Source organism: Etheostoma spectabile, unplaced genomic scaffold, assembly GCF_008692095.1.
Source record: "Etheostoma spectabile isolate EspeVRDwgs_2016 unplaced genomic scaffold, UIUC_Espe_1.0 scaffold00009184, whole genome shotgun sequence".
Classification (NCBI taxonomy): Eukaryota; Metazoa; Chordata; class Actinopteri; order Perciformes; family Percidae; genus Etheostoma; species Etheostoma spectabile.
Window position 1 is genome coordinate 10,221 of NW_022603668.1, and position 14,351 is coordinate 24,571.

General features: G+C 42.0%; 1 protein-coding gene across 1 annotated transcript; it reads left to right on the forward strand.

Moving 5' to 3' along the window:
• Window positions 1-1,049: 1,049 nt before the first annotated feature.
• On the forward strand, window positions 1,050-14,250 carry LOC116679036 (tropomyosin alpha-4 chain; the record flags this gene model as incomplete). Its single annotated transcript, XM_032508768.1, is given in 6 exon segments — window positions 1,050-1,344; window positions 5,283-5,432; window positions 9,616-9,749; window positions 9,885-10,002; window positions 10,163-10,233; window positions 14,175-14,250. Coding segments are annotated over 5 exon segments (534 nt in total), but the record flags the coding sequence as incomplete, so codon positions are not given.
• Between the last annotated feature and the right edge of the window lie 101 nt (window positions 14,251-14,351).

The window sequence follows — 14,351 nt, forward strand, 5'->3', positions numbered from 1 at the left end:
AATATTGTTGGGGAGTAGTAGTTAGTCACATAGTTTCATATAATATAACTAAAGGGAGACTTGGCATACAGCCCGATCCGGTTGGGGGGAGTTCTGGCCCGGCCGGGCTGGAGCTCTCTTTACCTCGTCTCTCTTGGTTTTGTTGTAATAATAGTTTTAGACAGCTGGGGACTTATTTTGATACACTAGTTAGGGCATAGAATCGAATATTGTTAGGGAGTAGTAGTTAGTCACATAGTTTTCAGATTTATCTATCATATAATCAAGAATATAATAGAACTAAAGGGAGACTTGGCATACAGCCCGATCCGGTTGGGGAGAGTTCTAGCCCTGGGGTTATTCTGGGGTATAACTGAGGTATATTCTGGGGTATAACTGAGGTATATTCTGGGGTATAACAGGTATATTCTGGGGTATAACTGAGGTATATTCTGGGGTATAACAGGTATATTCTGGGGTATAACAGGTATATTCTGGGGTATAACTGAGGTATATTCTGGGGTATAACAGGTATATTCTGGGGTATAACTGAGGTATATTATGGGGTATAACAGGTATATTCTGGGGTATAACTGAGGTATATTCTGGGGTATAACAGGTATATTCTGGGGTATAACTGAGGTATATTCTGGGGTATATGCTGGGTACGGAGCCCCGCCCAGGGCAGGGGTAGTTGGCGGTCTAGTTACCCCAGAATAGGTGACCGTGGGCTGGGTACGGAGCCACGCCCCCTAATTTGCATAAAGGAACTAGAAATAAATAAACGTGGACTTAGGAAATAAAAGTCTGTTGAAATCGTTAAAAGTAAAACTTTTAATATTTTTGTAATTGATTCATTTTTGTATGAATATTTACATTTATTTAATTATTTATGTATTTATTGCTTCATTTATTTATTTCATGATGTTTTTCAAAGTAAGATTTGAAAAATATCATGAAATAAATGAATTTATAATAATAATTTATTTATTATTGAATTAAACGGCGTCCATAGCTTTCAGCGTGATGTTCTGGAACGGTCCTTGTCCCTGCGTCACTTCCTGTAGAGGGAATTTAACCCGGAAGAGGGTGGGGTCCGCAGTTGGGGAGTTGGCTGGATGAGGAAGCAGCCGATCAAGCTTTAGTGCCACAACGCGACCAGAACCGGGACAAAACGCGACCAGAACCCGAGACGGATCCAGACCTGTGTTCCCCAGAGACTCCGACACCAGACCCGGACCCGTCTGCCCCAGTAACCCGCGACAGACCGACACCAGGCCACTGGACGTTAGCTAACGGCTAAGCTAGTGATCTGCTAACAGTGACGCGGACGTCGGGACCGGTTTCTTCCTAACCCTAACCCAGGTGAGAAGATCCCTCAGGTACGCTCACCTGGCTCTGATGCTAATAGGAAGCTAACAGAGGAGCCCTCAGGTACGCTCACCTGGCTTCCATGCTAACCGGAAGCTAACAGGGCGGTGGTCGCTGTTAGCTGCGGGAGCTAACTGCTAATTACACAACAAGTCAGGTTGAGAAATAACTGCTCGAGGCTAGTTACTGATTATTAGTACTACTACTACTACTACTACTTCTTCAAGAGGTCAGAGTAGAGTTTATTAGTACTACCACTACTACTACTAATAATAAGATTAAACAATAAATACAGAAATATAAAATTGCTGTTGAACACAAAAGGAAACATAATGTTAGTTAAATAACATGTGCAATAGTTACAGCATGTTATAACATGTGCAATAGTAACAGCATGTTATAACATGTGCAATAGTAACAGCATGTTATAACATGTGCAATAGTTACAGCACGTTATAACATGTGCAATAGTTACAGCACGTTATAACATGTGCAATAGTTACAGTATGTTATAACGTGCAATAGTTACAGTATGTTATAACATGTGCAATAGTTACAGCATGTTATAACGTGCAATAGTTACAGTATGTTATAGCATGTGCAATAGTTACAGCACGTTATAACATGTGCAATAGTTACAGCATGTTATAACATGTGCAATAGTTACAGCACGTTATAACATGTGCAATAGTTACAGTATGTTATAACATGTGCAATAGTTACAGCATGTTATAACATGTGCAATAGTTACAGCACGTTATAACATGTGCAATAGTTACAGTATGTTATAACGTGCAATAGTTACAGTATGTTATAACGTGCAATAGTTACAGCATGTTATAACGTGCAATAGTTACAGTATGTTATAACATGTGCAATAGTTACAGTATGTTATAACACGTGCAATAGTTACAGTATGTTATAGCATGTGCAATAGTTACAGCACGTTATAACATGTGCAATAGTTACAGCATGTTATAACATGTGCAATAGTTACAGCATGTTATAACATGTGCAATAGTTACAGTATGTTATAGCATGTGCAATAGTTACAGCATGTTATAGCATGTGCAATAGTTACAGTATGTTATAACATGTGCAATAGTTACAGCATGTTATAACATGTGCAATGTTACAGCACGTTATAACATGTTCAATAGTTACAGTATGTTATAACGTGCAATAGTTACAGTATGTTATAACATGTGCAATAGTTACAGCATGTTATAACATGTGCAATAGTTACAGCATGTTATAACATGTGCAATAGTTACAGTATGTTATAGCATGTGCAATAGTTACAGCATGTTATAGCATGTGCAATAGTTAAAGCATGTTATAGCATGTGCAATAGTTACAGTATGTTATAACATGTGCAATAGTTACAGCATGTTATAACATGTGCAATAGTTACAGCACGTTATAACATGTGCAATAGTTACAGTATGTTATAACGTGCAATAGTTACAGTATGTTATAACATGTGCAATAGTTACAGCATGTTATAACGTGCAATAGTTACAGTATGTTATAACATGTGCAATAGTTACAGCATGTTATAACGTGCAATAGTTACAGTATGTTATAACATGTGCAATAGTTACAGTATGTTATAACACGTGCAATAGTTACAGTATGTTATAGCATGTGCAATAGTTACAGCACGTTATAACATGTGCAATAGTTACAGCATGTTATAACATGTGCAATAGTTACAGCATGTTATAACATGTGCAATAGTTACAGCACGTTATAACATGTGCAATAGTTACAGCACGTTATAACATGTGCAATAGTTACAGTATGTTATAGCATGTGCAATAGTTACAGCATGTTATAACATGTGCAATAGTTACAGCATGTTATAACATGTGCAATAGTTACAGCACGTTATAACATGTGCAATAGTTACAGTATGTTATAACGTGCAATAGTTACAGTATGTTATAACACGTGCAATAGTTACAGTATGTTATAGCATGTGCAATAGTTACAGCACGTTATAGCATGTGCAATAGTTACAGCACGTTATAACATCCAATTCCTTATATTTCTTTATTCTTGTATTTCTACTCTATTTATAATATTGTGCAACTACAACACAGAGTTTCCCTTCGGGGATCAATAAAGTATTTCTGATTCTGATTCTGATGTGCAATAGTTACAGCATGTTATAACATGTGCAATAGTTACAGCATGTTATAACATGTGCAATAGTTACAGCACGTTATAACATGTGCAATAGTTACAGCACGTTATAACATGTGCAATAGTTACAGCATGTTATAACATGTGCAATAGTTACAGCACGTTATAAAAGGTGCAATAGTTACAGCACGTTATAGCATGTGCAATAGTTACAGCACGTTATAACATGTGCAATAGTTACAGTATGTTATAGCATGTGCAATAGTTACAGCATGTTATAACATGTGCAATAGTTACAGCATGTTATAACATGTGCAATAGTTACAGCACGTTATAACATGTGCAATAGTTACAGTATGTTATAACGTGCAATAGTTACAGTATGTTATAACACGTGCAATAGTTACAGTATGTTATAGCATGTGCAATAGTTACAGCACGTTATAGCATGTGCAATAGTTACAGCACGTTATAACATCCAATTCCTTATATTTCTTTATTCTTGTATTTCTACTCTATTTATAATATTGTGCAACTACAACACAGAGTTTCCCTTCGGGGATCAATAAAGTATTTCTGATTCTGATTCTGATGTGCAATAGTTACAGCATGTTATAACATGTGCAATAGTTACAGCATGTTATAACATGTGCAATAGTTACAGCACGTTATAACATGTGCAATAGTTACAGCACGTTATAACATGTGCAATAGTTACAGCATGTTATAACATGTGCAATAGTTACAGCACGTTATAAAAGGTGCAATAGTTACAGCACGTTATAGCATGTGCAATAGTTACAGTATGTTATAACACGTGCAATAGTTACAGTATGTTATAACATGTGCAATAGTTACAGTATGTTATAGCATGTGCAATAGTTACAGCATGTTATAACATGTGCAATAGTTACAGCACGTTATAACATGTGCAATAGTTACAGCACGTTATAACATGTGCAATAGTTACAGCACGTTATAACATGTGCAATAGTTACAGCACGTTATAACATGTGCAATAGTTACAGCACGTTATAGCATGTGCAATAGTTACAGCACGTTATAGCATGTGCAATAGTTACAGCATGTTATAGCATGTGCAATAGTTACAGTATGTTATAGCATGTGCAATAGTTACAGCATGTTATAGCATGTGCAATAGTTACAGCATGTTATAACATGTGCAATAGTTACAGCACGTTATAACATGTGCAGTAGTTACAGCACGTTATAACATGTGCAATAGTTACAGCACGTTATAACATGTGCAATAGTTACAGCACGTTATAACATGTGCAATAGTTACAGCACGTTATAACATGTGCAATAGTTACAGCACGTTATAACATGTGCAATAGTTACAGCACGTTATAGCATGTGCAATAGTTACAGCACGTTATAACATGTGCAATAGTTACAGCATGTTATAACGTGCAATAGTTACAGTATGTTATAGCATGTGCAATAGTTACAGCACGTTATAGCATGTGCAATAGTTACAGTATGTTATAACGTGCAATAGTTACAGCACGTTATAACATGTGCAATAGTTACAGCACGTTATAACGTGCAATAGTTACAGCACGTTATAACATGTGCAATAGTTACAGCACGTTATAACATGTGCAATAGTTACAGCACGTTATAACATGTGCAATAGTTACAGCACGTTATAACATGTGCAATAGTTACAGCATGTTATAACGTGCAATAGTTACAGCATGGAATATAAAGTAGTAATATTTATACAGAGACAACAGTATTAACTATACATCCTAAAATAGCAGATAGAGAAGAAGATGAGTGGAGGACTGAACAGCATCGATGCGGTGAAGAAGAAGATCAAAGTTCTGCAGGAGCAGGCGGAGGAGGCGGAGGACCGAGCAGCCAGACTGCAGAAGGAGGTGGAGAAGGAGAAGAGGAGCAGGGAGGAGGTAAAGACACACACACACACATATATTAGATTTAACTTTATTGTCATTTCACAGGAACAAGGAAACGAAATGCAGTTTGGGTCTAACCAGAAGTCTAATAGCAGCAGGACATAATAATAATAATAATAATACATTTTATTTTAAGGCGCCTTTCTTGGCACTCAAGGACACCGCACAGGGAATTCATATATTAAAAACAGCAATGTTATGCAATGGATATGTACTGAATAAATATGGAAATTAAATAAACAGAATTTTACAGAGGTTTGTCCTATGAATATAAAATATAGATAACAAGTATTGTGAGCAAGATTTACAGCTGGATATGTACTGAATATAATATACAGCTGAATATTACCATAAATAGAATTTTACAGATATGTACAATGAACATTATATACAGATTGTTACTTGTTACATATATTTACATATATATACATATATATATACATACATACATACATACAGTGGTGCTCAAAAGTTACATACACATGCTTAAGTTGACTAAAAAGAGGAATAAAAAATCATGTTTTGGAAATTTATTTTAATACCTAAATTAAAAATGAGGTAAAATCCAACCTTTAAGGACACCAATTTTCTTTGTGAATGAATAACGTATTGTAAATAAATAAATGTTCTTATTTAAAATACAGGGGTCTAAGTATACATACCCCTATGTTAAATTCCCATAGAGGCAGGCAGATTTTTATTATTAAAGGCCAGTTATTTCCTGGATTCAGGATATTATGCATCCTGATAAAGTTCCCTTGGCCTTTAGAATTAAAATAGCCCCACATCATCACATACTCTTCACCATGCTTAGAGATAGGCATGGGATACTTTCTATAAAATCATCTCTCAATGCAAATCAAACAGGTATTAGTCTAACTGAAATAAAACCATGCCTATCTCTAAGCATGGTGAAGAGTATGTGATGATGTGGGGCTATTTTAATTCTAAAGGCCAAGGGACTTTATCAGGATGCATAATATCCTGAATCCAGGAAATAACTGGCCTTTAATAATAAAAATCTGCCTGCCTCTATGGGAATTTAACATAGGGGTATGTATACTTATGACCCCTGTATTTTAATAAGAACATTTATTTATTTACAATACGTTATTCATTCACAAAGAAAATTGGTGTCCTTAAAGGTTGGATTTTACCTCATTTTTAATTTAGGTATTAAATAAATTTCCAAAACATAATTTTTTATTCCTCTTTTTAGTCAACTTAAGCATGTGTATGTAAACTTTTGAGCACCACTGTACATACATACATACATACAGAGGGCTATTCTAAACAGAATTTTTACAGATAGATATATGTAATAAGTTGAAATGAGCAGTATAATAATGATTTAAGGTAGTATAAATACCGTTTGGGCAGAAGCTATCCGAAGTAAAGTGCAGTGGAAAGTAATGTTATACTACAGTTCAAGTACATATTATATGTAAACATTGGTACTGTGAATAAACAGTCAGCAGTGCAGGTTGAAATACCAGTCAGGGTAAGTAGTGCAAGATCAGATATAAACAGTTGTTACTATAGTAACAGATGTAAACAGTTGTTACTATAGTAACAGTCAGCAGTGCAGGTGGACATTATAATATTATAATATTCAATTTCAATTCAATTTTTATTTATAGTATCAATTCATAACAAGAGTTATCTTAAGACACTATACAGATAGACCAGGTCTAGACCAGATAGACCAGGTCTAGACCACACTCCAGAATTTACAAGGACCCAACAGTTCTATTAGTTTCCTCCAGAGCAGCAACAGGGCCACAGTGGAGAGGAAAAACTTCCTTTTAGGAAGAAACCTCGGCCAGGCCCAGACCCCAGGCCCAGGCACAGGCCCAGACCCAGACCCAGACCCAGGCTCTTGGTAGGCGGTGTCTGACGACCGGTTGGGATTAGAATGAAGAATGGCAATAACAGTCACAAAAAATAAATTAAATAATGTGTGTGTGTGTGTGTGTGTGTGTGTGTGTGTGTGTGTGTGTGTGTGTGGGTGTGTGTGTGTGTGTGTGTGTGTGTGTGTGTGTGTGTGTGTGTGTGTGTGTGGTGTGTGTGTGTGTGTGTGTGTGTGTGTGTGTGTGTGTGTGTGTGTGTGTGTGTGTGTGTGTGTGTGTGTGTGTGTGTGTGTGTGTGTGTGTGTGTGTGTGTGTGTGTGTGTGCAACAGATACCGAGAAGCTAATGTTGCAAATATCTAAGGTTAGCAAAATAAAGTATTCCTATATTATTCTAATATAACTTATTATTAATCCACACAAGCTTCGTTACACATTGCAACGACACCACGTCCATTTAGGAAACAGGAAGTGAGGACCGTTTCATACCGAGTGCAGAGTGGGATGAGCTATCTTTAGCATGTTAGTTAGAGAGGAGCTTTGATAGTAGCATGTGTTAGCATGCTAGTTAGAGAGGAGCTTTGATAGTAGCATGTGTTAGCATGTTCGTTAGATAGGATCTTTGATAGTAGCATGTGTTAGCATGTTAGTTAGAGAGGAGCTTTGATAGTAGCATGTGTTAGCATGTTAGTTAGAGAGGAGCTTTGATAGTAGCATGTGTTAGCATGTTAGTTAGAGAGGAGCTTTGATAGTAGCATGTGTTAGCATGTTCGTTAGATAGGAGCTTTGATAGTAGCATGTGTTAGCATGTTAGTTAGAGAGGAGCTTTGATAGTAGCATGTGTTAGCATGTTCGTTAGATACGATCTTTGATAGTAGCATGTGTTAGCATGTTAGTTAGAGAGGAGCTTTGATAGTAGCATGTGTTAGCATGTTAGTTAGAGAAGATGTTTGATAGTAGCATGTGTTAGCATGTTAGTTAGAGAGGAGCTTTGATAGTAGCATGTTCGTTAGATAGGATCTTTGATAGTAGCATGTGTTAGCATGTTAGTTAGAGAGGAGCTTTGATAGTAGCATGTGTTAGCATGTTAGTTAGAGAGGAGCTTTGATAGTAGCATGTGTTAGCATGTTAGTTAGAGAGGAGCTTTGATAGTAGCATGTGTTAGCATGTTAGTTAGAGAGGAGCTTTGATAGTAGCATGTGTTAGCATGTTAGTTAGAGAGGAGCTTTGATAGTAGCATGTGTTAGCATGTTCGTTAGATACGATCTTTGATAGTAGCATGTGTTAGCATGTTAGTTAGAGAGGAGCTTTGATAGTAGCATGTGTTAGCATGTTAGTTAGAGAGGAGCTTTGATAGTAGCATGTGTTAGCATGTAAGTTAGAGAGGAGCTTTGATAGTAGCATGTGTTAGCATGTTAGTTAGAGAGGAGCTTTGATAGTAGCATGTGTTAGCATGTTCGTTAGATAGGATCTTTGATAGTAGCATGTGTTAGCATGTTAGTTAGAGAGGAGCTTTGATAGTAGCATGTGTTAGCATGTTAGTTAGAGAGGAGCTTTGATAGTAGCATGTGTTAGCATGCTAGTTAGAGAGGAGCTTTGATAGTAGCATGTGTTAGCATGTTAGTTAGAGAGGATCTTTGATAGTAGCATGTGTTAGCATGTTAGTTAGAGAAGAGCTTTGATAGTAGCATGTGTTAGCATGTTAGTTAGAGAGGAGCTTTGATAGTAGCATGTGTTAGCATGTTAGTTAGAGAGGATCTTTGATAGTAGCATGTGTTAGCATGTTAGTTAGATAGGATCTTTGATAGTAGCATGTGTTAGCATGTTAGTTAGATAGGATCTGTGATAGTAGCATGTGTTAGCATGTTAGTTAGAGAAGATGTTTGATAGTAGCATGTGTTAGCATGTTAGTTAGAGAGGATCTGTGATAGTAGCATGTGTTAGCATGTTAGTTAGAGAAGATGTTTGATAGTAGCATGTGTTAGCATGTTAGTTAGAGGATCTTTGATAGTAGCATGTGTTAGCATGTTAGTTAGAGAGGAGCTTTGATAGTAGCATGTGTTAGCATGTTAGTTAGAGAGGAGCTTTGATAGTAGCATGTGTTAGCATGTTAGTTAGAGAGGAGCTTTGATAGTAGCATGTGTTAGCATGTTAGTTAAAGAAGATGTTTGATAGGGCTGACTGTTGGGCTCTCTCTGCCCTGCGGTGTGTCTGAGAGGCTGACTGTTGGGCTCTCTCTGCCCTGCGGTGTGTCTGAGAGGCTGACTGCTCTCTCCGCCCTGCGGTGAAGCTGACTGCTGTCTCTGCCCTGCATTGTGTCTTGTAGGCGGAGGGGGAGGTGACAGCTCTGGGTCGGCGTCTGCAGCTCAGCGAGGATAATCTGGAGCGAGTCCAGGAGAGACTGACCACAACGCTGCACAAACTGGACGAGGTGGAGAAGTCTGCCGACGAGAGCGAGAGGTACACGCCTGGCTCACACGCCTGGCTCACACGCCTGGCTCACACGCCAGTTTGGTCTGGTGTGTTTGGGAGGAAGTCTGATCAGGATGCAGTGCTCGTCTTAAACTGATTTTAATCTAGTATAATTCCCCCCAGAGGAATGAAGGTGATAGAGAACCGAGCTCTGAAAGACGAGGACCGGATGGAGCAGCAGGAGGTTCAACTCCGAGAAGCCAAACTTATCGCTGAGGAGGCTGACCGCAAATACGAAGAGGTTCCCACTTTATACTTTATTTATATACACACACACACACACACACATTACTAGAGTATGGAAAGAGGCGGTAGGAGCTGCTGCTGCAGAAAGCCTTTGAATCAGTTACTGTACCTTTAAAGATCTGAACCAGCTGTGACATCAGCTGTTTGATTGACAGGTGGCTCGGAAACTGATGATGGTCGAAGCAGAACTGGAACGAGCTGAAGACCGGGCGGAGCAGGGAGAGAGGTCTCACACACACACACACACACACCACACACACACACACACACACACACACACACACACACACACACACACACACACACACACACACACACACCACACACAGATATATATACACAGTGAGTATACTAAGTATTTGAACACGCAGCTATTTTCTCCCACTTAGAGACCATGGAGGGTCTGATGTCCTCGTAGGTGCATGTCCACTGTGAGAGACATGTCCACTGTGAGAGACATGTCCACTGTGAGAGACATAATCTAAAAAACATCCAGAAATCACAATGTAGGATTTATTAACTATTTATTTGTATGATCCAGCTGTAAATAAGTATTTGAACAGCTGAGAAGATCCATGTTAACATCTGGTCCAGCAGCCTTTGTTTCCAACGGTTCCTGTAGTCCTGCACCAGGTCTGACACCCTGCAGAAGGGATTCTGCAGGGTGTCTATTGGGTTTAGGTCTGGAGACTGGCTAGGCCCCCCCAGAACCTTGATCTGGTTCTTCCAGACCCCCCCTTGGTTCTCCTGGATGTGGTCTTCAGGTCTTTGTCATGTTGGAAGACCTCGACCCATCTTCAATGCTCTAACTGAGGGAAGGAGGTTGGTCCCCAAAATCTCCCAGTCCATGGCCCCGGTCCTCCTCTCCTTAATACAGTGCAGTCCCCCTGTCCCATGTGCAGAAACCCCCCCAAAGCATGATGCTACCCCCATGCTTCACAGTAGGGATGGTGGTCTTGGGATGGTCCTCATCATTCTTCTTCCTCCATACACGGTTAGTGGAATCAGGACCAAAAAGTTCTATTCTGGTCTCATCAGACCACATGACGTCCTCCCAGGACTCCTCTGGATCCTCCAGATGGTCGTTGGCAGACTTAAGACGGACCTGGTCTGGTTTAAGCAGGGGAACCTTCCGGGCCATGCAGGATTTAAACCATGACGTCTTAGTGTCTTACCAACAGTTACCTTGGAAACGGTGGTCCCAGGTCTTTTCAGGTCCTGGACCAGCTCCTCCCGTGTAGTTCTGGGCTGACAGGTCTTTGAGGGACATTATGAAGACAGACTAACAGGTCTTTGAGGGACATTATGAAGACAGACTAACAGGTCTTTGAGGGACATTATGAAGACAGACTAACAGGTCTTTGAGGGACATTATGAAGACAGACTAACAGGTCTTTGAGGGACATTATGAAGACAGACTAACAGGTCTTTGAGGGACATGTTGAAGACAGACTAACAGGTCTTTGAAGGACAGAATTCTAGCTGATAGACAGGTGTTAAATACTTATTTACAGCTGTATCATACAAATAAATAGTTATAAATCCTACGTTGTGATTTCTGGATGTTTTTTTAGATTATGTCCTCTCACAGTGGACATGTCCTCTCACAGTGGACATGTCTCTCACAGTGGACATGCCTCTCACAGTGGACATGTCTCTCAGTGGACATGCACCTACGAGGACATCAGACCCTGATTTCTAAGTGGGAGAACTGTTAAATACTTATTATACTCACTGTAGATATATAATATATATATATATATATAATATATATATATATATATATATATATATATAATATATATATATATATATCATACACACACACACACACACACACACACCACACACCACACACCACACACAACACACCTCCAGACAGACTAACTGCTGCTTACTGCATGAAGCTGCTCTGATCAAGAGAGATGCCCCCTGCTGGCCGCTACCCAGATGCAGCTCTGTGTGTGTGTGTCTCTCTCTCTCTCTCTCTCTGTCTCTGTCTCTCTCTCTCTCTTCTGTCTCTGCTCTCTGTCTCTCTCTCTCTTGTCTCTCTCTGAGGTCTCTCTGTCTCTCTCTCTGTCTCTCTCTCTCTCGAGGTCTCTCTCTGCTCTTCTCTCTTCTGTCTGTCTCTCTCTCTCCCCCTGTTTGTCTCTCTCTCTGTCTCTCCTGTCTCTCTCACTCTCTCTCTCTCTCTCTCTGAGGTCTCTCTCTCTCTCTCTGAGGTCTCCTCTCCTCTCTCGTCTGTCTCTCTCTCCCCCCTGTTGTCTCTCTCTCTGTCTCTCCCTGTCTCTCTCTCTCTCTCTCTGCAGGTCTCTCCCTCTCTCTCTCTCTCTCTCTCTCTCTCCTCTCTCTCTCTCTCTCTCTCTCTCTCTCTCTCTCTCTCTCTCTCCTCTCTGTGTCTGTCTCTCTCTCTCTCTGAGGTCTCTCTCTCTCTCTCTGTCTGTCTCTCTCTCTCCCCCTGTTTGTCTCTCTCTCTGTCTATCCCTGTCTCTCCCTCTCTCTCTCGAGGTCTCTCTCTCTCTCATCTCTCTCTCTCTCTCTCTCTCTCTCTCTCTCTCTCTCTCTCTCTCTCTCTCTCTCTCTCTCTCTCTCTCTCTCTCTCTGTGTCTGTCTCTCTCTCTCTCTGAGGTCTCTGCTTCGCTAACAGCGCTCTGATTTTTTTCCTGTCTGTTTCCATGGAAACGTGTTGCTGCTGCATGTGTAACAGTAAGGTCCGGAGGTTGGAAGAGCAGCTGAGGAGTTTCGACCAATCACTGAAGAGCCTGCAGGCATCTGAGGACAAGGTACTGAGGGTCACCTGACCTGTTGGCCAATCAGAGCAGCTCCTCCTCCTCCTGACCTCTGACCTTAAGCTTCAGCTCCTCTTCCTGCTGCCACTCTCTGCATGGCTTTAACCAATCACTGACACCCCGCTGCCAGGGACACCCCGCTGCCAGGGACACCCCGCTGCCAGGGACACCCCGCTGCCAGGGACACCCCACTGCCAGAGACACCCCGACGCTAGGGACACCAACCGCCAGGGACAGACAGACCGCTAGGGACACTGACTCAAGGGACACCCCGCTGCCAGGAACTCCCCGACACCGGGACTCCCCGCTGCCAGGGACACCCCGCTGCCAGGGACACCCTGACGCTAGGGACACCAACCGCCAGGGACACTGACACCAGGGACAGACAGACCGCTAGGGACACCCTGCTGCCAGGGACACCCCGCTGCCAGGGACACCCCCTGCATGACACCCTGACGCCAGGGACACCCCGCTGCCAGGAACTCCCTGACACCGGGACTCCCCGCTGCCAGGGACACCCCGACGCCAAGGACACCCTGACGCTAGGGACACCAACCGCCAGGGACACTGACACCAGGGACAGACCGACCGCTAGGGACACTGACTCCAGGGACACCACCCGCGAGGGACACTAACGCTAGGGACATTGACACCAGGGACAGATCAACTGCTGGGGACACTGACCGCTAGGGACACCCTGTTGCTAGGGACACTAACTCCAGGGACAGACCGACCGCTGGGGACACTGAGGCTAGAGACACTGACACCAGGGACAGACCGACTGCCGGGGACACCACTGACTGATGGGGACATTGACCGCAAGGGACAGCCTAACACTCGGAACACTGACACTAGGGACACTAACTTTAGGGATACTAACGCTGGGGACAGACCGACTGCCAGGGACACCCTGAACTCCAGGGCTAGGCGACTCCCAGGGACACACCGACCCCTAGGAACAGACTTAGATCTACTCCGGCCTGATGGAGACTTGGTGCCCTGATGGTGACTTGGTTCCCTGATGGAAACTTGGTCCCCTGATGGAAACTTGGTCCCCTGATGGAGACTTGGTTCCCTGATGGTGACTTGGTTCCTGATGGTGACTTGGTTCCCTGATGGTGACTTGGTCCCCTGATGGGGACTTGGTTCCCTGATGGTCCCCTTATGGTGACTTGGTTCCCTGATGGTTCCTGATGGTGACTTGGTCCCCTGATGGTGACTTGGTTCCTGATGGCGAGTGGTGGACAGACAGGTTAGATAACTAAGTGTCTCTGCGGCTGGTGGACAGACAGGTTAGATAACTGTCTGTCCTGTGTGTCCTTGGTGTCGGAGACACCCGACTGACCTGTCTTACCCCTCTCTGACCCCTGACCTGCAGAAAGAGCCGGCAGTTGGAGGAGGAGCTGAAAACAGTCTTCACGGGTTCAAAGTCTCTGCAGGCGCAGACGGAGAAGGTAGGGGGGGGGCACTCTGGCGTCTATGGCTAGGTTCAGGTTCATGCTCTTATTCTGAAAGGGTGAGATTCTGGGGGACCCTGATCCCTCCAGGTGAGTCC